At 36.9% G+C, this 24,376-nt stretch overlaps 1 protein-coding gene across 4 annotated transcripts; it reads left to right on the plus strand.

Annotated features, from left to right (window-relative positions):
* Nucleotides 1-5,559: 5,559 nt before the first annotated feature.
* On the plus strand, nt 5,560-23,908 carry SIRT1 (sirtuin 1). 4 transcript variants are annotated; one of them, XM_081956208.1, is made up of 10 exons: nt 5,560-6,185; nt 8,184-8,297; nt 9,792-10,033; nt 11,159-11,311; nt 12,657-12,804; nt 14,285-14,364; nt 16,509-16,695; nt 17,237-17,812; nt 20,639-20,830; nt 21,865-22,004. In XM_081956208.1, the coding sequence occupies exons 1-9, from the start codon at nt 5,585-5,587 to the stop codon at nt 20,827-20,829; spliced, it is 2,292 nt and encodes a 763-aa protein (XP_081812334.1). In that variant the 5' UTR covers nt 5,560-5,584; the 3' UTR covers nt 20,830; nt 21,865-22,004. The 4 variants fall into 4 exon arrangements, with proteins under 4 accessions (XP_081812334.1, XP_081812335.1, XP_081812332.1 ...); XM_081956209.1 differs by lacking the exons at nt 20,639-20,830; nt 21,865-22,004 and adding an exon at nt 20,020-20,630 and having other exon boundaries at nt 5,562-6,185; XM_081956206.1 differs by lacking the exon at nt 20,639-20,830 and having other exon boundaries at nt 5,566-6,185; nt 21,865-23,908.
* The last annotated feature ends 468 nt before the right edge of the window (nt 23,909-24,376 follow it).

Consider the following 24,376-nt stretch of genomic DNA (forward strand, 5'->3'; position numbering starts at 1 on the left):
TACTTTGACGTGTTTATGACTGCACTATTAAATTGAATATACAAGAATTGTTCCAAGAGATAATGACTTGGTTCACCAAAGCAAAAGTTTGTGAACTGTAACCTATCATTTAAGACACTGTATGTGGCATGCATCAAGCCTGTGGCGATTTATTCAATAAACTACAAATAAAGAAACCATAACTCAGTATGAACCCCATTACTTGCTTCCCATTGATGTAGCCTTTATAATAAATTCACCTAACATAAAAGTGGGAGCTTGAGGCAGTCCGATTTAATTACCGCTAAGTCAATGAAAAAATGGAATTAACTAATTGTCTAGTAGTTAAATGGGTATAAATAATTCAGATAATGAAAGGAGGAAGCTAAGACTGACTATAAGTTGGGCAATCAATACATTTGATTATAAACCAGCAAGAGAGCATAAACCTTGCACAGATATTTTGCTACAAACGCTCATATGGAACCAAAGTGGTCCATTAACACAATAATTGCTTGACATGCATAACGTTCAGTGATCTGGTTTATGTAATTGCATTATTGTCACATTTTTTATCCTCTATGGTCACATATTTACAATTAATGCATTTTTTTATAAATACTGTATTGTTTATGTATATGTATATACCATACATATTTACATAGCATTTATATGTATATGCATGTATGGGTATGGAGATGATAGATAGATAGATAGATAGATAGATAGATAGATAGATAGATAGATAGATAGATAGATAGATAGATAGATGATAGATAGATGATAGATAGATAGATAGATAGATAGATAGATAGATAGATAGATAGATAGAGATAGAGAGATCAATCTACGGTGACGCACTGGTTAGAGTGCAGTACTGCAGGCTACTTCTGCTAATCATTGGCTGCCAGCAGTTTGGCAGATCAAATCTCATTAGGCTCAAGGTTGACTCAGCCTTCCATCCTTCCGAGGTGGGTAAAATGAGGACCCAGATCTGTAAACCCCTTAGAGATGGCTGAAAAAGACCTATGAAGCAATATATAAATCTAAGTGATACACACACACACACAGATAGGTAGGTAGATATTATCTATCTATGTATCTTTCTATCCATCCATCATCTATCTATCATCTATCTATCATCTATCTATCTATCTATCTATCTATCTATCATCTATCTATCTATCTATCTATCTATCTATCTATCTATCTATCTATCATCCATCATCCATCATCTATCTATCTATCTATCTATCTATCTATCTATCTATCTATCTATCTATCTATCTATCTATCTATCTATCTATCTATCTATCTATCTATCTAGAGGATGTGTAGCATCCCAGACAATACTGTGGACCCTGGCCCAGCATTGCTTATATGCTATGTCCTGGATAGAAGGAATTTCCAATAATTTTCAATCTTTTCTATTATCCAGGTTTTAACCACAAATCATATGTACATTTTTTTTCCATTTTACAGTATATAAAAAAAATCTATCAGAAGTTTCCAGGCAATCATCAATATATTGGGTATTTTTCTCTAAACCAAGAAAATAATTTAACCATCTTCGCAGATTCCATCATGTTCACCAATCATTCCTCCATTGTGGGTATTGCTGAACCTTTCTGCTTTTAGTAGCATCACTGAAGTTATCATTTGTAAAAAGAAAGTTCCTTGAATTCTTGTCTAGCTGTTTTAATCCCCAAATCTCTCGTTTCAATTATATTTAATCTTTAAAATCTTTTGAATTAATGTATGCATATGTATGACAGAATCTTAATCTCCCCCCCCCCTAAACTGACCCCTAAACTGTTTATTCTATTGCTGGTTTCAGATTCTAAACCAAACTGCATAAGCAAACAATGTTTTTTGCAAAATTATATAAAATTCTGATGTTACCTCTGAATGTGAAACATTATTACAGTTTATATAATGGATTTCACTGTAACAGAGCATAGGAAAATACCTACATGAGTATTTATTCTATCGATTGTTCACATAGTTACAAATAATTACTTACAATTCTGTTTGCCCAGCTGTTTTTACAACTTTAGGGTACTGGTCTTACGTGAGTGATGATGAAATCTGTTCCACTTAGACATGGACAACATGTTTTGCACCATGCTTGTTACAAAAAAAAAGAGATCACCTATGGTTAAAATTTATGCTCACAGGGCAGTATTTGTAAACTAAGTAATACCAAGCAGACTAATTTAATAGAAGTCAGAATGGACATATGTAGTAGTATCTGTAAACAATCTTTTCGTATTCTTAAATTAGAATAAGAAACTAAAGCTTTGCTGGGTGTAACAGAATGCAATTTACTTCTGTCCCAACATAATAGAACCAGTTCAGCTGTCTCGCTGAGGTAATACAGTGTGTAACCACAGTAGCTGTGTAGTTGTATACTGATGGGAGCAGAGTGGAAATGTAAATATTTGCACTGAAAACTGGAGAGCCAGCTTGCTTAAGGTTCTGGCCTAGGAATCAAGAGACTCTGCGTTCTTGTCCTGCTTCAGACAGGAAAACTGGATGGGTGACTTTGGAGCAGTCACTCTCTCAGCCGAATCCACCTCACAGGGTTGTTGTTGTGGAGAAAATAGGAGGAGGAAGGAGCATTAGATATGTTTGCTGTCTTGAGTTACTTATAAAATAATGAAGGTGGGATAAAAATCTAATACATTAAAATAAATAAATAAATAAATAAATAAATAAATAAATAAATAAATAAATAAATAAATAAATAAATAAGACAGGACACAGAAATCTCTCATTGCTGTGGTTTAGTTAGAGTTACTCAACACCATATCAGAACTGGCTGAAATGCTTGTGGAACCCCATGGGGTGACCACTACCTGGTTGCTTTTAATTCTGAGAAATCCCAAAGATCCTTTTCCAAAAGGAAACTGGACTTTGGGTTTTTTTCCCCTTGAAAACATTTTGTTTCCCATCCAAGAAGTTTCTCATCAGAACTTTTGGAAAAGTACCTTTGGGATAACCATGACCTAGATGATTTGAGAATCTCCATAGAAATTCTGAGAAATGTTTATCTGAAAAATCAGTGCACGACCTGATGGCTGGAGCAAATGAGGACTCAATGAGACCAAAGGGTTGGGAGGGGAAATGGAAGAGGGCAGGTGGTCATCTTACCAAGGCAAGTATGGTGGAATTGAGAGAGTATACAGGTAGTTCTCAACATATACAATGGAGCCTGGGATCTTGATCATAAATTGTTGTCATAAATCAAAGCACCACATGATCCGATTCAATTTTACAACTGTTTTTATGATGGTTGTAAAGCAAGTCACTACAATCATTAGACAAACCACAAGGTCAATAAGCGAACCCCCTCAACATTAAGCAAATCCAGAAAAGCACCCTGGAAACTGACAAAAAAAGTCACAAATCATGGTCATGTAACCGAGGAATGCTGTAACGGGTCATAGTTGTCAGCTGGTTGCCAAGTGACCAAAATGTAATCACATGATTATGGAGACAGGGTGGCAGCTGTGACTTTTGAGGACAGGTCATAAGTAGTTTTTTAAAAGTCCACTGTAATTTTGAACCGGCATTAAATGACTAGTCACAGGTAAGGAAATACCTGCAAATTCCTCTAGCATCCCATTGTCAGAATAGCTTTTCTCAATTATCAGACCAGATAGGTTTATGAGTGCCTCTAGAACTGACTGAAATATTCCAAAGAAGGAGAAAATGAATCTCCAGAACTCGTTTTTTTCACAAAATGTATTCAAGTTTATTATCAAATAAAATACAAATAGAAACAATAGTCAAGAAAAAGAAAAGATACAAAGAATGAAGGAAAAAATAACAATTTCTGATTTTTTTCAGTGCAGTAAAGTGCAAATAAAATTAAAACTTCAATCTTTTGCTTTACATTTCTAATTGATTCAAACATTTCTATACTAACAAAGTTGATTTAGTCAATAAAACCTAAAATCAAAATTTAACACCCCTCCCACCCATTTTGAGCATAAATCTAGCTTGTTTCCAAGTGAAAACAAAAGTAGACACATCCTGTCTTTATTTAAAATAGTCAATTTTGCCATCTTCACTACCTTCACCATCCATTCTTATTCCCTTGTGGGAATTGATTTGACTTCTCACCTTCCGCCAGTTCTTTTTCTGACTCAGTCTCATTTCTCTATTTAGTCTTTAGGGCAGGGGTGTAACGTGATGTGACACCCAGAAAAATACAGCATATTGCACTTAATCCTCTAAGGAAAGATTGAAGGCAAACAAGGACCAGGCAGAAGAACATCATGGCTTCAAAAAAGGACTGGTTTTGATAAAACTCAGCAGCACTTTTTCATGTGTCTATTGATAAAAATAGGATTGCCAACAGGATCGCCAACATCCAATGACGGATATGGCACAAGAAGGGCAGGGATAGGCGACTATGGCCCCTTTACGACCTGTGGATTTCAACTCCCAGAATTCCTGAGCCAGCATGACTTGTAGTTACAGGTAGTCCTCTTTCAGCAACCACAACTGGGATGGCAACTCAGTCCTTCAGCGAAGTGGTCACTAAGTAAAACCTCAACTGTGTTTACTATCTTATTCAGTTTTCTTCCCCAGAATCACAAAGGTGGCAAATGTTGGTCGCAAAGTTACGTTTTCATCGCTTTGGTCGCTGTCCAAGGAAGTTTATAAAAGGAAGACTATTAAGTTCCTATACTATAGCGATGTATTGTGCCTCTATGGCAGGAGTCGCCAACCTAGGCAACTTGTGGACTTCAACTCCCAGAATTCCTCAGTCATCCTTTAAGACTTGTGGACTTCAACTCCCAGAATTCCTCAGCCAGTTTTAAGACTTGTGAACTTCAACAAGTCTTAAAAAGCTTTGCTGGCTGAGGAATTCTGGGAGTTGAAGTCCACAAGTCTTAAAGTTGCCAAGGTGGGAGGCCCCTGCTCTATGGCATTTCAGATCCCCTCAGCCCTAAAATTTCTTCCAAACGCAACGAAGCGTCGTGTGGGGCTGACTTCCAAGGGCGTGTAAAATGTACTTTTCCCCTCCGTCATACAATGCTTGGTTTACCCCACGTCCTTCTTTCCCCCCTCGCTCCTTGAACAGCCCCGCTGGTGGACCCGAACCAGGAAAGGCCACCTAAAGAAGGCTTTCAGGGGCAAAAAAGAAGAATGAAAGGGATTCAGCTACAAGCGTAAGAGGGATCCACGCACGAAGCAGCCCCGAATCCTCCAGGATCAGCGCCGAACTAGAAAAAGGGGAGCCTCGGCAAACGATCGACGAGGGCGGCGTCACGTGACCGACGCCTCCGCAGCGAAAGCCGCTTCCACTTCTTCCTCCTGCGCCACTGCTGGCTTTTTTTTTAAATTTGAAACCTCGCTTCGTCATGTGACCCGTTTGTTGTTGTTGCGGTGCTACGCAGGGTTTCGGCCCGCGTGGGCGTCGGCCGGGTCACGTGCTGCGTTTAAATCTCTTCTTTCTCTGAGGTGGGGGTGGAAGCCACTGCTTCTCTCTGCGGCGCCACTATGAGCGGCCGCCGCGACTGACTGACTGACGGCGGGGGCGGGAGGGGGGAAAACAGGAGGAGGCGGAGGGAGCAGTTGCTCCTGCTCCAAGATGGCCGACGAGGAGATGCCACTCCTCCATTCCCGGAGCGGCGGCCGCCGCGGCAACAACAACAGCAACTATGGTGCCGCGGCGGCCGCTGAGGCCGAGAGCCCCGAGCCCGCTCTCAAGCGTCCGCGCCAGGCTTCGGCTGAGCGGAGCTGCGCGGCCGCGGCGGGAACCGGCGGAGAGGCAGACGCGGCGCCTCCGCCAGGAAGGGCTGTCGAAGAGGCCCTGAAGGGGGACAGGGCGGTCCCCGCCGCCTGTGTCAGCGGCCAGCCGGGCGAGCCGGCCGCGCCGGAGGCGGCGGCAGGAGAAGGCTGGAGCTGTGCGGAAAGCGGGGCCCGGTGGTGGGGCCTGGTCCGAGAGGAGACGCCGCCGCACCAACGGCAGCTGCCGCGGGGGCAGAGCCAAGGGGAGGGCGCGGAGGCGGCGCCCGTCGGAGAAGCAGCGGAGACGGCCATTGGCTGCGGAACGGCGCAGTCTTCGAACGGCGCGGTTGAAGCGGAGAGGGCGCCGCAAACCGGTGAGAAGCCGCCGGGGACTGAGGGAGCAGCGCCGGACAGGCGGTCCGTCGGCCTTGACAGCGAGACCGCTTGGCGCCAGGAGCCCGGTAGGGGCTGCCCCCTCTTTAAAACGGGGGATCGGGAGCATAGAATAGAATAGTGTAGGATTATGGAATGGAATAGAATAATAGAATTGGAAATAGAATAAAATAAAATAGAATAATAGAATTGGAAATAGAATAGAATAATAGAATTGGGAATAGAATAGAATAAAATAGAATAATAGAATTGGAAATAGAATAGAATAAAATAGAATAATAGAATTGGAAATAGAATAGAATAAAACAAAATAGAATAATAGAATTGGAAATAGAATAGAATAAAATAGAATAATAGAATTGGAAATAGAATAGAATAAAATAGAATAATAGAATTGGAAATAGAATAAAATAGAATAATAGAATTGGAAATAGAATAGAATAGAATTATTTATTGGCCAAGTGTGATTGGACGCACAAGGAATTTGGTGCATATGTTCTCATGGCACATAAGGAGAAGAAAATACATTTATCGAGAATCAAAAGATACAACACTTAGTGATAGTCAAGGTTACTAATAAGCTATCAAATTGTACTAGGAAACAAAAACAATATAAATTGAAAGATACAAGCGACATGGTTATAGTCATAAGTGGGAATAGATAGGTAATAGGAAGGATGAGAAGAATAATAATACAGTTTTATTAAATAATTTGACAGTGTTGTGGGAATTAGTTGCTAAGCAGAGTGATGGTATTTGGAGGGGGGGCTGTCCTCGTGTCTAGTTGTATGCAGTACCCTGCAGCATGGTTTTGAGGGTTAGGGTTAGGAGAGTCTCCCTCCCAGCCCTTGAGAAGTTTACTCAAAAACTAATTCGGTTCAAAAGGGCACCTCTCCTGCTTGTCAGGGCTTTCTGGTTGCTCTATCGGTAGAGCCCCCTGCAATCCCAGGGTCTTTGTTCTTTTTTTAACTCACGTTTATTTCTTGTTTATGGTACACCTGGTTGAAGAGTGAGTTTATTCTCATTCTTGCAACTGAACAGTTTGTTCAAAATTTGCATCCTGTCCTTATGGCAATGCAATAATCTTCACTGGATTCATGAGGATTTACCCTAAGGATGGATAAGGATTTGAAGATTGCCAAAGAAAATGTTAGCTCTTTTTAGGGAGGCATGAAAGAAAATGCTAATTGTTATAAAACTGTTAGCGCTGAATGTGTGAAGTCCCTTTTGCAAGTGTATTTCTTTATTAAAATTGGCTTAACTGCAGTTCAGTATCGCTTCTCTGTGTGTGTGTGTATGCACATACTTGCGCACACATGCATATAGGATGTGTGCTTCAGTATCTTAAATGTTTGCTTGAAAGCCATTGTATTATATAATTGGAATATACTTTTAAGCAAATACAAGATTGCAACTTTAGTGAGTTTAAACGTATGAATACATTTTGAATAGGGATGGAAGTTGGATGCAACTGATAAAGCTGCTTTTGCAATTAAGGGGAAATGTTTTTTTCCGAAAGCAAGAATTGCTGGGGTAGTTTAAAAGCCTGAAAATATATTGACACCTTAAGATCATTTTTGACAACACATTGTATAGAAATTATACACAGTAGTATAAAGCAGGAAAAACAACATTCTAAATGAGTCTCATGATTTATTTTTAACACTTGCAGTTTATATTGCATATATTAATAATTGCATATGTGTATGTATTGGAAATTTGTTTCTCCTTGTCTCCTTGTACATCTAATTGTAGAAATGTAAGCATAAATGTAAGCTGCACTTACATTCTAAAGGTGTACAAAATTTTAAGAGGGCTCATAAAAATATTTTTAAAAACATGTTTTTTTTCAGCCACACGTTTTCCATTAATTGAAGATGCCAAAATTAAAACTAAATTTATCATAGATTTATTTCTATACATAATAAAATTTACATTTACTGATTTTTATCTACCCAGTACTATTACTTAAACCATATTACAAGAATATTTTTGCTTCCTTATAGGTGTGCAAAACAATATAGTATATTAGAAATATGTGCAATAACTTTATCATTGTTTTACAGATGTATTTTTTAGTGATGAAATTATTGCAAATGGCTTCCATTCTTGTGACAGTGATGAAGATGATAGAACCTCTCATGCAAGTTCCAGTGATTGGACTCCAAGGCCACGGATAGGTAAAATTTAGTTGTTAATCTAAGGCAGTAGTTCTCAATTGTGACAACTTTAAGATGTGTGGAGTTCAATTCTCAAAATTCCCTAGCCAGCATCTTCTGGACTAAAATCACCTCAGTTCTTCATTTATTTTCCTATTAACGTTGAGGGCATTGGGATACTTTATTCATTTTATACAGTCTGCCACTTGCTGCTTGTGAAATGTGTGTAATCTCCATTCCCCTGAGTTTAATAGCATTTGGTCTTCAGTTAACAGCTGAAGAGAAGAATGCCACCTTCACAGAAGCATGGAACTATAGGGTTCTCAGTGATTCTTTCTATGGCACTTTAAATGCATGATTAAGAGTTTTTGGGCAGAAATGTATAACGTACTTCGATCTTTGATTCTTTTTATAAAAGAAGAAGCTTCTCAAATTGTTTTCCTCATCTGCTTTTTTACATACTTATCTCCATGTATACATATGAAAAGATGTCATACAGGTAGTCCTCACCTTATGACTGGTCGCTTAGCAACCATTCAGTGTTACGACCTACCTGAGGCAAGCAAGTTGACCTGGTTCTGAAGTTCTGACAGTAACATTTTCGGTGCTCAGCAACACAGCTGCATATGGTCACATGATGCCTTTTGCAGCAATTTACTAAAAAAATCATAATTTATTGTTGGTTGTTGGCAAGAATAATTATAGCAAACAATGCTTTGCCTGATAACTGTGGTACTCACTGAATGACTGCTGCATTAAAAGATTGTAAAATAGTGTCGCTCACATGACCAACCTGATTTATGATTCTCATAGGATAACAACTATAATAGGCAGGCTCCATTATGGTTATATTTCAAGGACTATCTATAAATGGTCCCATCTTTGTAAAACACACTTCTTTTATTAGGGCAGTTTTATAGTATTTTATTAGGGCAATTTTTTTAATCTTGTGGAAGTAATGAAGGGATGTTATAGATAAATTTGAGGAGATAAACAATATCAAAAGGACAACTGGGTGGGAGAAAATTTCCAGAGCAAGAAAGACAGGGCTTTGAATAAGGTGATTCTGGGTGTTGGGTGTTCCTAACTATACCGATAAGATGTTAGTAGGTGAAGAAGCCTTAGGGTTGCTGAAGTGGAAGTTACTCATAATATCACTGCCTCTGCTTTTTGTGGCATGAAGTGCAATGCGTTTTCCTATTCCAAATACAGCAGATGAAATTGCACAATTTTCTCATTTGTTTATTCTGTCAGAAACTTCACAATTAAAATAAGTCATACTATATGGCATAAAATTTAAAATATAAAATGCAAGATTAAAATATGTAGAAGTTAAAAGCTTCCCTGAAAAATGTGTGCTGTAAATACATTCGGGCGTCTCCTGGGCAATAGCTTATAGCTGGTTAATCCTTTCAATCCAGAAGCACCCGAAAAGTAGTGAGGGGCTCATATTTTCATTTAATCTGTCTATATTATCTTGTACTCATAATTATTTTATTTTATTTTCCATAATAGGTCCATACACTTTTGTCCAACAACATCTCATGATAGGCACAGATCCACGTGCAATTCTGAAAGACCTATTGCCAGAAACAATTCCTCCTCCTGAATTGGATAATATGACATTATGGCAAATTGTCGTTAATATTCTCTCAGAACCACCTAAAAGAAAAAAGAGAAAAGATATTAATACTATAGAGGATGCAGTGAAACTCCTGCAAGAATGCAAAAAAATAATTGTATTGACTGGAGCTGGGGTACGTATTCACAAATAGAATACATATTTGATGTTTTAATATGCTCATTGAGTATAAATGCTATGTGAATAATTGCTCTGTGCCATGTAATCCCTTTGCTACCCCTGAGCAAGTAGTTGTGATTCCACATATGAAACAGTGCAGCTTATGGTGCAGTTCTCATTTTGTCATTTTGATAAATGCGTCAAACCCAGCAAATACTTAAGGTACATATTTTACTTGCACAAACAATTTTATAAATTAAATATTTTTCCTCTTCTGAAAAAAATAAAAGCTGTAATCGTTTTAGACAGGAAGAGGCAACTTTGGGCCCTTCAGATTTTTTAAATTTCTTGTTGGTTATGCTGATTTCTGAAAAGCACCAAATTGGTAATAGTTTCTGTAACTTTTTGAAATAGCAGCAACCCTTAGTGTTGTAGTTCAATTTATTTGCTGGTGACTCGTAAATAAGAAAAAGTGTACCACTATGATCTGAAAATAGTACTGCATATATTCTCATATAAACCCATCTGTGGATATGCTTACCCTCAAATTTTTAATGAAAATACCATGAAAAATGTGTCATTTGTAGATGTCAAAAATTGATGGTCGGATTATCAGCAGATGGGCTTATTCACAAGTATATTGAGAAATACGGTACTTTAAAAGTGCGTACAATATATACTAAGATAAGTCCATGAACAGTTTGGGGGTGTATGTTGGCACTTGATATTCTCTGCTTATATGACTATATACGCTAGTATTACTAGTCTGAGTTTCAGGAAACATGACAGAGCATCATGCTACTACTGCTAATAGAGTCAGGCTGCCTGTTTTCGTTTTTGTGGAATGGTAATTACATCAATAAAATAAAGCAAGTATTATTAATTTACAAGTCTAAAATGCTTGATTCTCTTGGGTGCTCTGGCTACAGTTATATTGGCATTTCCTCGCATGGTAATTTTTTTCATGTAGATGTAAAGAAATACACTGTTTCTTTTGCAGTTAGACTTTCCTCACATGTAGGGTTTTTTTAAGAATACCAGTGAGTATTTCACAGGTCATTCTTGATAAAAGAATCTTTGTTAATTGCAACAATATTGCCAATTGTCTGCTATATATTCTATATTTTGCCATCCATTTCAGGTATCAGTTTCTTGTGGTATTCCTGACTTCCGATCAAGAGATGGTATATATGCCCGCCTAGCAGTTGATTTCCCAGATCTTCCTGATCCTCAAGCAATGTTTGACATAGAATACTTCCGAAAAGATCCAAGGCCATTTTTCAAATTTGCCAAGGTGCTAATTGTCTCTTTGATTTTTTTTAATCTTTGGAAGATAACCATTTAAAAACTTCCAACAGATTTCGTACATCTAAATCTTTTTATTTGAACACCCCGTTTAGGTCACATTGGAAAAGATCCAGTGAAGTTGTCTTGGTGAAATACTGTAGATCCATCAGCAAAATCATTTTTCCCCTTATATATCTGCTTGCATCATAAATCTGCCCTGGATGAGGAGGGGATTTGGAACAAACTTGAGACATAGAGAGGAGACAAAGGAGAGATGTAGTAATCTGATACTGCATCTATTTATGGAGTGTATCTTACTATTTTCACAAACCCACTTATACCCAGTCAACCTCAACTTGAGGTTCAGTCTGAATAAGGACAGTAATAGACTAAATTCCTTAGATTTGGGAAACTAGGTTTTCTCCCCAGCATAATGCATGACTTAGAGGTCATTGAAGTTAGATGATAGATGATTTAGGATATAATTGTAGTAGCAAGCTATTTATTTCATTAAATTTATTATTGCCGCCACCTCAGGCGGACACTGAACTGCTTACAAAATATATTTTAAAAAAGACACAAAACAAATGACCAGATGAAAAACAGTCATTAAAACGAAGCATGACAGTTTCCATCTTCAACGTAATATTCCCTGGCTTGATAACAAAGCTAGATTTCAAGGGCTTTTTGAAACACTAGATGAGAGGCTGCAGTCTGAATCTGTAGGGATGCTGTAATGGTGATGGGAGGGGGTGCTATGACAGTAAAGACACATTTTCAAGATCCAATATGACATTTTGATGTAGATATTGCATTAGCATATTTAGTGCTAATATAGATTGTGCTCTGGACTATTTTGCCTTTAGCAAAGTAGATTCAGCAATTTTCTATCCTTCCCAATCAGCATTTATGCAATTTGCAATGTCAAGGGCATGCTTTTTTATAATTAAATTGTATTGTTTAGTATATTCACAGGTCAGTAATATTTGTGGGGAGAATTCTGTTGTCTTTCAGTAATATTTCAAGTTTGTGAAATTACTTAAATATTAATTGAAATTCTGAGATTTGGATTATATATGTGGTATCCTATTTATATCTACTCCAAAGTGAACTCTATTAAATGTGCAGGTTTGCTCTTTTAGTATTCTGTTCCCAATAACTATGGGAAGCTGCAGCAAGACATGATTTCTAAACTATCCTATCCATTTCCCTTACCAAGTAGTAGATATGTAACAGCAAGCATTTGCTGCATTTTTCATTAGTAGTGTTTGTTGTATGTTGAAATTGTATATGTGGTACTATGTAACAATTGCAGACATTATTGACAAGATCTTGTTTGCTTTCTTTTTCAGGAAATATATCCTGGACAGTTTCAGCCATCTCTTTGTCATAAATTTATTGATTTAATGGATAAAGAAAGAAAACTCCTTCGCAATTATACTCAGAACATAGATACACTGGAACAAGTTGCAGGAATTCAAAGGATAATTCAGTGCCATGGCAAGTGAAATATACATTCTTTTCTATCCTTGATACATAGTTATAGTAAAGATGAGGAGAAAATGATAGCAACTAATCAAAGCCACACAGTCTAAAAATCCTTCCTTGTTTTGGCATTCTATAACAAACTGTTTGCATAACAACTTTACACAATTTCATTATTGCATCTACTCAAGTACACTATTTCCAAGCCTTTTGTGGTCTGCATGCTAATACCTTTAGCATGTATGATGGATATACCATTATCTTCACCATCACAGTGGCCCCCAGTCACATGCAAAGAAGTCAGAACTCGCATTAACTAGAATAAGTGTGATAAAGTCCATGGCAGTGACTGTATTTCCTATCACCTCCCTCTGGCTAATTAAATCAATTTCATATTGGCAGGTCCCTGTATTAGCCTCATTAATCACACAGCCAAGATCCCAGAGGAGTGGAAAGAAGCTATAATCGTCCTCTTATATAAAAAGGGTGATAGTAATTTAATTATTAATTAAATAATTTATAGCTACCTATCCGCTTATTGCATCACTACAGGTAGTTCTCAACTTACAATAGATTACTTAGTGACTGTTTGAACTTAGTATTGACCCCCTCTCCCAAAAAAGGTTTACTTATGTTTCTGGCAAAAAACTGCCCATTGTGAACAATGCATTCACTTAATGACACGGCAATTGCTTAATAACCATAGATTTAATGCCATAGTGATGTGCTAAGTAAAATGTCATAAAATTGGGTCTACTATGTTGATGAAGCATTTAATGACCAGCATAATTTACATCCATAACCTCAGGCACAATTACGGTCCTAGGTCGAGTACTATAGTAAACTATAAGCCAGGTACCTATTTAGCAAACTCCAAATGTGGGTAATAAAAAGGGAATAATTAATTCTGAGCAAGCAGAGTTTCAACTGGGACAATCTACTACAGACTAGTGCTTCAACATCTGTCAACAATATACCAACCACTCTTGACTTGAATCTATATGCAGCCCTTTTATTGATTTTAAGACAGTTTTTGATAATATTTCAAGGGTAAGATTTTGAGACAGTCTAAGCAGATTCCTCTAGAGACAAAAAAGTCCTCCTTTATCAGGCACAGACATTTTCCAACATGTTCCTATTCAATAAACTATGCAATAAAATCCAGCCTTACATGCAATCAGATCTTTCCAACTTTATTCAAACTGTCAAAAGGGTGAAATAATGTATCCTAGCACCATTTTTAAAACATATATATCAACTCTTAATTAAAACCTTTAAGATGTGCTCTCTCTCTAATCCTCAAATTTGAGGACCATATTCCTCCGTCAAAGGCAACACTCTAACCATTACAATATCCAGCCACTTGCTCGGCTTTATATACTGCAAACAATGAATATATTGAAAGTACATGTATTACTGATAAAATCTCTGAGTGGGGGGGAAAAAAACCTTGACAACTGGTATGTTCCTTTATTTGCTGGTATATGTATTTCAGGTTCCTTTGCAACGGCTTCTTGCCTCATCTGTAAATACAAGGTTGATTGTGAAGTTGTACGAGGAGATATTTTTAATCAGGTAATTATTAGTTTAGAATTGACTGGTTAAAAAGAACTATATATCCTGTTTCCCCGAAAATAAGACCTCCCCAGATAATATGCCCAATCGGGCTTTTGAGCGCATGCGCTAAAATAAGCCCTCCCAGAAAATATTCCAAAACAGCAGCAGCCATGAGGTGACCACGCTTGCCACCTCCTGCACCTCAAAAATAATAAGACCTCCCTGAAAATAAAAAGTGAAAAAAATATTTGGGGGGGGGGGTATCAAAAGAAAATAAGACCCTGTCTTATTTTTAGGGAAACATGGTATTAGGAATGCTACATTGAAAATATAACTGTAAGCATGCAAAACCTTTTTGTTAAAACTGATCCAGTACTACTTAAAATATAGCATTCTCTGAAACTAAATATGTGAATCGTAGCTACATACACAGTAATTATAGTGATTACTTTTCTTTATAAAGAACCTGTTGGAGGCTCCACAGTTGCATTATATATAATTATTTATGTAATTATATTTGCATCTTATCAGTTCTCCATTTGAAAAAGAAAATGGAAATTAAATGCAAAGAATAGTTCATTGCTTAATACTGAGTAATGCTTAATACTGAGTAATGCCATCTAGTACAAAGTACTGCATTTTTAAAAAAGGATCAATGAAATAATTTTGCAATTGCCCCCTTAGAGTTCATGTTCCAGTCAAACATACATTTAAGAAGGATTGAAGAAAGTGTGTATGCTTGACCAGGACATGATAGCATTCTTTAAAAACCTAAAGCACTGTCACCAATCCTTTAAATGACAAGAGGACTACACTTAAGTTGAACATTACTTTTTAATAAAGTCAATGAAAGCTAAAGGCAATCTCTCCATTAATAAAGCTTTTCAGTTCTGGCTTTACACCACTGTATTTCACATGGCTTCTAGTAAACTATACCTTTCTCCACCCGATAGTGTTAAGGATTGTTCTTACTTAGAAGCTCAAGCTGAGGCAGCAGGTCTGACACCAAATTTATAATAGCTCTGGGAAATATTATGGTAGCTGTGCTAGAGTTCATTTTGATTTTCAGTAATATTTCAATGACAGGGAAATGAAAGAAGTTTGGATCTGTCCTTTTCCTATGGAAATTTTCACTTAGGCTAGAATAAAAAGTCTCAACCTCTCAGTAGAACCATTGTAATGATAGACTAATTGAACAAAGCATTGGAGTGCTGATGATTCTTACCTAGTTCGGTAATAAAATGTCTCCAAGCAAAAAACCAAGTTCAAGGAGCACCAAAGAAAATAACAATCTTTTACAAGGACATAATTAATCCGGGGGATGGGGGGGGAGGTATGTGATAACGTGACAAAATGAAATAAACTCACATATAGTATCCAAGCAAATAACAAAGCTAAAATAAGAGAAGAATCTTGCAAAAGAAAGTTTAGAAGGTTGAAGGTTCATGGCTGGCTGCCTTATAATCTGACATAATTGCTGTAATTTAAAAAGGTTTATAGGCAATTTCAGATCTGGCAGATTCTTATGATATGATTTCATTAGTCAGTTCCTTAGCTGCAAACATATATCTTTTCTCTTTATAGCCCTTGGCAGAAATTCACACCAATATGCAACCTACCAAGTATGACGCAGCAAAGTTTTGAAGAGATTTTTTTTTAAAAAAAGTTTTTGCACTGTGAAAACCTCCCAAAAATGGCCTGTTTTTTTTGCAAAAGGCATGAATAGTCCTTAGTAGCTTGTAGAGTGTTCCTTGGGGGGTGAGTGTGGGGCAAAAATGAGCAAAAACGGGCCTGTTTTTTTTGTCAAAAGGTATGGATAGCCTTTAGGAAGCTTATAGAGTGCTGGTGGGGGTGGGGATGGGGCAAAAAAGGGCCGGTTTTTGCTCATTTCTGCCCTCCCCAGCCCCCAGGAGCTCTCTGAAAGCCTTCTAAAAGCTATGCACGGCCATTTTTGTGAAAGGGGCAGAGTTTTGGGAGGTAAAAATTGCTGTATTCAGTGTATAAGACGCACTTAGATTTTCAGCCTCTTTTTTGAGGGAAAAAGGTGCGTCTTATACTCTGAAAAATACGGTAGGTTGTGCTTCATTCTTTTATTAAAAGTTTGTCAGTTATGAGTGCTACTTGTGTAAAATGAACACTGCTAATGCAAATTCTTTAATCAGGTTGTTCCTAGATGTCCCAGATGTTCACCTGATGAACCCCTTGCTATCATGAAGCCAGAAATAGTATTCTTTGGTGAAAATCTACCGGAGCAGTTTCACAGGGCCATGAAATATGACAAAGATGAAGTTGATCTTCTGATTGTTATTGGGTCTTCACTTAAAGTAAGACCAGTAGCATTGATTCCAAGTGAGTATTGATTATGTATTTATTGAGAACAACAGAGAGTACATTGTTTCAGTTTAAATTTAGTGATCATGATGAATGGTGCTAAAAACCATACAAAGTAGAAAACTTCATAGATGTGGAAGCATGGTAGGAAAAAAATAAATATTATATATATATAATATATATGAGCCTCCGTGGCTCAGTGGTTAGAGTGCAGTGCTGCAGGCTACTTCTGCTGGCTGTCAGCTGCCTGCAATTTGGCAGTTCAAATCTCACCAGGCTCAAGGTTGACTCAGGCTTTCATCCTTCCAAGGTGGGTAAAAATGAGGACCCAGATTATTGAGGGGAATAGGCTGATTCTGTAAGCCGTTTAGAGAGGGCTATCAAGCACTATATAAGTCTAATATACTAGGGGTGTGTGTGTGTGTGTGTGTGTATAAATGTGTCTGTCTATCTAAATACCATAGAATTAGGCAGGATTCAGACATTTATATAGTTACATATATTCCATAAAATTATCCAGTTGTTAATAGCCCACTTTATTTTTTTCTTAAATATGTAGGTTCCATCCCACATGAAGTGCCTCAGATTCTAATTAATAGGGAACCATTGCCTCATCTACACTTTGATGTCGAGCTTCTTGGTGACTGTGATGTTATTATCAATGAATTATGTCATAGATTGGGTGGAGAATATTCAAAACTTTGTAATAGTTCCATTCAGCTTTCAGAAATAACAGAGAAACCTCCACGGCCTCACAGAGAGTTTGAAAAACATTTAACAGAGTTACCACCCACTCCTTTAAACATTTCTGAATCTTCTAGTTCGTCTGTCAGAATTCCATCACAAGATTCTCAAGTGATACATTCAGAGCATTCTGGTCAATATAAAGCAGGAAATTCTGATGTTGCTTTGGAATCTAAGGAAAACTCTATAGAAGAAAAACCACTAGAAGTCCATAACTCTTTAGAAAATTCAGAAAGTACTCATGGTCAGTTAAAAACTACAGAATATGTGAAGGAACCTGGATCTAATCAAGAAGAAAACAAAGAAACAAGTGAAAAAATCTCTGTTGAAACAGTGAGAAAATATTGCTTGAATAGATGTGCAAAAGAGCAAATTAGCAAGCGGCTTGATGGTAAGTGCTAAGTCTACTGTAAAAGCACTGCTTTGAATGTTTTCTTTAAGTATAATCTTTATTGTCATTGTATTTAAATTCAACGAATTGGTTATTATTTCATATTATGTTTTAACTTTGGAGTATTCAAATATAATTCTTCCTTGAATGCTTCAATGTAATGTTGTAACATTCAGTCAGGCATTGGTCAAAAAAACAAAGCCGAGACTAGCCTGCTACCATGTAATTGTGTTCCTCTCCCTTCCCAATTTTAAAAATTATGTCTCCCCCCCCCCATTTTGTAGGGGTTATATTTATCAATATTTACCATGCTAAAATTAATATTGATTAATTTGCTGCCAGTACTGTTTCTCATAATGGTTTGATAGGGTTCTAATATTATTGTTCAACACAGGTTGGCAAATAATTTAATTTTACAGATCCTCGAGAGGTTTTTTTTTTTTTTTGGGTGGTGGTGGTGGCAGAAATCCTTGGACCAATTACACTTTGAGAAACGCTGATACAGGACAGAAAATCTAAAATAAACGGATTATAGCCAAAGAGCTAATCTATTAGAAATGTTCATTTTTAAACTATTGTTAGATAATATTAAAAACCGGGAACGAATTAACTATCTATATTGTATATAACGTATTCTGGATAGTATTCCAAATTAATGGGTTTTATTTTTAATCAGTGTTGGTTTAGAGGCGCAGGAATCCCGGTAGTCATTTCTTTGAGGCTTTGGTTCTATATAGTTTGTTAAGTATGGCTGAAGTAATCAGATTTCAGGTTTGCAAGGTCTACTTCACTTCATTCATATTCATCAACAGGTGCAGTAATATTTTTTATGATCATGGGATATTAGAATTAAGGCCCAAGATTCCTTTAAAAGCAGGGGTCTGCAACCTTGGCAACTTTAAGACTTGTGGACTTCAACTCCCAGAAATCCACAAGTCTTAAAAGTTGCCAAGGTTGAAGGCCCCTGTCTCAAGGCATCTTCAGAACTCCAGAAAAATCTATTCCTTCAAACTTTCTTCTATCCTTGTAGCCCAATTTAGAAAGTGGGGAGGAGAAATAAATATTTTGCAGAATATTGAGAGATAAACATGCTGCTTAGTTTTCACTATTAGATCATCTAGTTCAAGAGATCCCATTCTGTTTTCTACCAGCACTTCTAGAAAGCTAGGAATAGAAAAGTCATTACTATGTTTGGTCTGGATAAATGTCCATTTCATTGCAACACCTCCCCAAAGAAAAATACCATTTTCTCACTTTTATAGAAGGGTTTGAAATTGAGGCAATGAAAGTTTTAGCTCATGTTACCCTAATATATATACTTAAAACTTTGCTGTAGTGTATTTATTTATCAAAATGATTTGCTGCCCACCTCAAGGTTCAAGGTAACTCTGAGTGAATGAAATCCAAAAATTCAATAGTAATAAATATAAAAACTGATTTACAAAAATAACAAACTAAAAAACAAGGATTAGGAGGAGGGGAGAGGTGGGGGTGCCTTATTTTTTAATGCACCAAGCACCTCCACTTAGCAGCTTCTCCTTCAGGAACCCATGCCAGCTGGCACAGCCAAGTTTTAAGACTTTTCCTGAAGGTTAAAAGAGAGGGAGCGGATCTTATCTCCTGTGGCAAGATGTTCCAATGGGCAGGAGCTGTGTCAGAAACTTTAAGTTAAAAAAAAGAACCTCAGACCAATATACATTCAATAAATATAACCGTGCCAACAGACTTACAATCTAAACCAGGAGTGTCAAACTCGCGTTGTCATGGCAACATCACGTGAAGTATTGGGACTTTTTTCCATTTTGCTAAACCAGGTGGGGGCGGGGCCAGCATGTGACACATCTGGGCTGCGAGTTTGACACCCCTGGTCTAAATGAATGAAAAACGTTACCATCTTTAGAACAACTCTTGTAAGATAAATAGAAAAAGAATTTGGAAGTAATCTTTTCTTTAGGCTGTAAATATGTGTATATTAGTTTATGTGAAAAAGTGAATTGTATAGTTTTTCTTCATAATTTTTTCTACAGCATTAGGTAGAAGCCAGTATGGTATTTGTATTTAGTGCTGAATAGTATTGCTGCAGGCATACTATTCACAAGCTTTTGTTTTTGCCTACAAGTTGGAATGTGGGAATGTGTTTTGTATTTCTTACATTACCCATTTTGTTAATATTTCTGTTTGCTTTGTTTTTTTTTCTTCCATTTCAGAATGTCAGTTATACTAAAGATAAAATCCTGGTTTTTTTTAAAAAAAATGTTTTTTTGTCATATCCCTTGCTTAGTTTGTGAGAGAATATTTGTAGCACAAACCCTTTGTGGTAATCTTAGTCCTTATTGCAGTCCTGGTGTACAGTCTATGATGCTGGTTTTGAATAGATTTTTTTGATGGTGAGATCTGAAGCTTAGGGCCATATTTATTTACGTCATTAGACTGGATTGACATAATTCCTGATTTAGGTGAGTTTTTTTTAGAGAAGAAGCTGATTTTAATAAATAAAAAAATAATTGGACTTAATCTGGATTTAAAACACATCTTGGCAATTAGATAATTGCATTCATATTACATAAGAATTACATAAATTACATATGATCCACTTTCAAGTGCAGTTCAGGAAGTTGCTTGTGACCTTTAAAGCCATTAGCATAGGTCCAGGCTATCTGAGGAACCAGTTTGTACCACTAGGCTAGGGCAAGGCTGTCCTTTTCATGCTGGTAGAAAGGGCTTAATTCAGATCCTGTTGGTCAAAGAATTCCGACTGTCGGGATCCAGAAGAAGAGCCCTTCTCTGCTGCAGTGCCCACCCTGTGGAACATCTTACCCTCTACAGTAAGATCCGCCTCCCAACCTCCTATCCTTCCACAACAACTTGAAGAAGACCTGGCTCTAGAGATTGGCCTGGGGACCAGATGGGGGAATTCCACGCTGGGGGTGGCTGCTAGATTGATGGCAGACTCCACTTCTCGTCCTCCATGCTCTCTGCTCTTCTTCACCCATCCACCTTTTTGGTTATCATACTGAGGTACGATACATCAGTGTACGGAGATGGGCAGCAAATAAATTTAACAAATAAATAACTCTTTATATTTGCCTTGCTTTAAAAGTCTTAGAAACTGGTCTCCCGTGAACAGAATACGTCAGAGCCATTTTAAAGGGACGTAATGTACATGTTAATGTATAGTGAAAAGTTTGGACTGTTCTAATTAAAGTTAATTCAGAAAGGCTATGAATCATTAAAATGGGACAGGGTGTGTTTTTGAAGCATTTGAAACCAAATGGCAATAAACATACTATTAAGTATCTATAAAACGGAAGAAGGAAAGCAGAGAGAGAGAAAAGCAAGTTGCCGTATTTTTCGGAGTACAAGACACACTTTTTCCCTCAAAAAAGAGGCTGAAAATATGGGTGTGTCTTATACACTGAATACATCATTTTGTGCCTCCTGAAACCCCGCCCCCTTCATCAAAAAGGCCCTGCAGAGCCTTTAGGCTTTCAGAGTGCTCCTGGGGACTGAGGAGGGCAGAAATGAGCAAAAAACGGGCCATTTTTTGCTCAATTTTGCCTCCCCCCCCCAACTCTATAAGCCTCCTAAAGGCTATCCATGCCCTTTTTTTTGACAAAAAATGGGCCTGTTTTTGCAAAAAAATTGGCTGTTTTTGCTTGTTTTTGCCCCCTCCCCCAGGAGCACTACAAGCCTCCTAAAAACTACTCATGCCTTTTTTTTTTGGAAAACAAACAAACCTGGGGCTGTTTTCACAAAAAAACGGGCCGTTTTTGGGAGGTCTGCAGAGTGCAAACACTTTTTTTTAATTTGCCTCTTCAAAATCTTGGACTGTCTTATACTCTCGTGCGTCTTATACTCTGTAAAATATGGTAATTTAGTGCTGCATTGTAATAGTTTTCGCTTGGTCTTACTGACACAAATAAATGTTTCCTTATAAAAAATATAAGATATGGAGAGCTCAGAACCATAAGTGTCATGCATTTATGTATGATTGTATTCTTAATGATGATGCCTTCTTTTTTTTCCTTTGTTGTTGTTCAAACCTATTTCAGGTACTCAATATTTGTTTTCACCACCAAATCGCTATATTTTCCATGGCGCTGAAGTTTATTCAGACTCTGAAGATGATGTCATCTCCTCCAGCTCTTGTGGAAGTAGCAGCGGTAGTGGATCATGTCGGAGCCCAAGCTTAGATGTAGAAGAGGAGAGTGAACTGGAAGACTATTACAATGGCATAGAAGAAGAGGAGGAGGAGGAGGAAGAGGCAGACACTCCTGACAGAGAAGAGGAGAATGGATTTGAGGAAGATGCAACTGATCTTCCAGAATCTGTTGACAAATCAATTTCTATAAATCAGACAGTAGAATTTGACAGTTCATCAGACAAGTTGTAGGATAATTACTGATTTATTTCAGGAACTTTTCCACCAGCATTAGCAATTTCGGCATGTTGGAATGAATGTGTACTGAATTCAGAACAAGGCAAACAACGATGTTTATAAACATTAGATTAGATTTTCATGCATAGTTTTCTAACTTTTCCAATTGAATTCTATAAAGACACACTCAACGCTAATCTTCATTGCATTTTGAGTTTTGTGGAGGATACTAAGTATCTTTTACTGTCACTACATTCATTGTTATTAATATGTGTTGTGTGTATGTATTTGCACATATACAATATTTTTGGCTTTATAAATTTCACCCTGTGTTATTTCTGAACCATTTAAAAAGCCATCATAATATTAATATAATATAAAGGGAACAGCTAATCTAGACCAAAGAATGGTATTTTTCATACCTCTCTTGCTTTGCAACATTTCATTTTATTTATGTCTCTCCTTAGTCTGCTGCTGCAAGAATATGTTGTTAAATATGAAGATTTTCCCCAAATACCTATGGCAGCTATGTTTTCTGAACTCTTCATGTTGGATATATTTGCATGCAATCATATTAGATGTTAATTAGACATCAGTGAGCATCTGAAAATTCCTTAGATTACCAGAAAATAGCATTTTAAAAACCTATTTAAATAAATGAAAATGCTATTTTAAAAATAAAGGCTAAAATAAAGCAATTTTCTGTAGATACATAATAATGCTTATTGGCTTACAAAATTACAGGAAGAAAGTATTAGATAAGAAATCATTAACCCTGTTAACATGAGTATTTAGTGCAGGAAGTTGGTATATAAAACAATGTATAAAATCTTTGTGTACACTGCCAAGATGTGAATATTTAAGTGTTGGAAGGTGTATATATAATGTTCAAGATATAGATGGAATTTTTGCCCAAGAACAAAAGTGTTTCTATACTTTTCAGTACTTTTATACAAACATTTAATGAGAGCTATTCACGCATCCAGTAAAACACAAAATTCAATTTTACCTTAACTTTAAAGTATGCTGCTTAAAGGCTTCTCTGTTTAGAGAACCTCATACCACTCCTTGATAGATTGATGTAGAAAAAGCAGCAACCGAGTTCCAATGCTGCTTCAAAACTGCCTCTTGAAATAGATGTGTCAAATGTTTCAGCTGTAGATTGTCTCAATCCTTTGTGCTTCGTTTGATCGTAGGTTTTTAATTTCTTCTTGAAACCACTTTTCAGCTGAACCCCATAGTTAAAACCAGTTGCCAATAATTCTTTCGCATTTCTTTAATATTCCATTTTGAAACATGTATAGAGCTGTTCTTTTCAAACACAGTACATCCAATTTGTAACACGGCATAATGAAGTGTTAAAATGGCATTTTGTGTTCATTTGAAATGTTGGCATGTTTTCTTGTTGTCCAAGTTATAAATAGAACTTGAACAATTACACTTAAAAAGAATGCAATATGTTTAGCTTGGCATGCATGTCAAACTGTATTAGTGATATAGGAGATATTTTAAATGGAAATATTTTGTTTTAAATTATTTTTACAGTGTGGATTATTTTCTGCTTTTATATTGTATATAGTGTCTTTTATGTAACCAACTGGCAGATGTTTTGTAGAAGATTGTTTAAATTGACCTAGCTCTCTTCCTGCAACTTTTGAAATACAAAACCAGTGTTTTATACTCAGTCTGATTTAAATCTATTAAATTGTTAACTTTTGGATGCTGTTACAATGTGTGCACATCTTGCATGCAATGTTATTAAGTATGGAAATTGATATAGTTGGTGAGAAGTAATAGAAGTAATTGCTTCTCCCATATTGCTCCGGTCACTTTTTAAACTTTTTTAAAATAATCTTTCTAAAACCAGGACCTCTGATGCAATAACAGCTAGGCCAAAAGCTTTGACCCCTCAGGATTAGGAGACATCTGGCAAGCCATTTCTGCTGAGGCTGGCAGGTCTATCTAGTCAAATTACCATAACAACGTGGAGGAAATTTGTAGTGAGCTATTTTTTTTTACATTGAATACTCCTCTAGGGACATTTGTGTGAATTTTTTGAAATAATTATTGGGAATTTAACAGTGCTATGCTACTTTCCTCACTGAACGGTCAGATTCTGGTTCTAAGACACTTGAGCCTGCTGTGTATTACACACGTTTACCAGTGGTGGATATGGGCTTTCTATA

Source organism: Natrix helvetica (assembly GCF_964273705.1).
Source record: "Natrix helvetica genome assembly, chromosome: 5".
Taxonomy (NCBI): Eukaryota; Metazoa; Chordata; class Lepidosauria; order Squamata; family Natricidae; genus Natrix; species Natrix helvetica.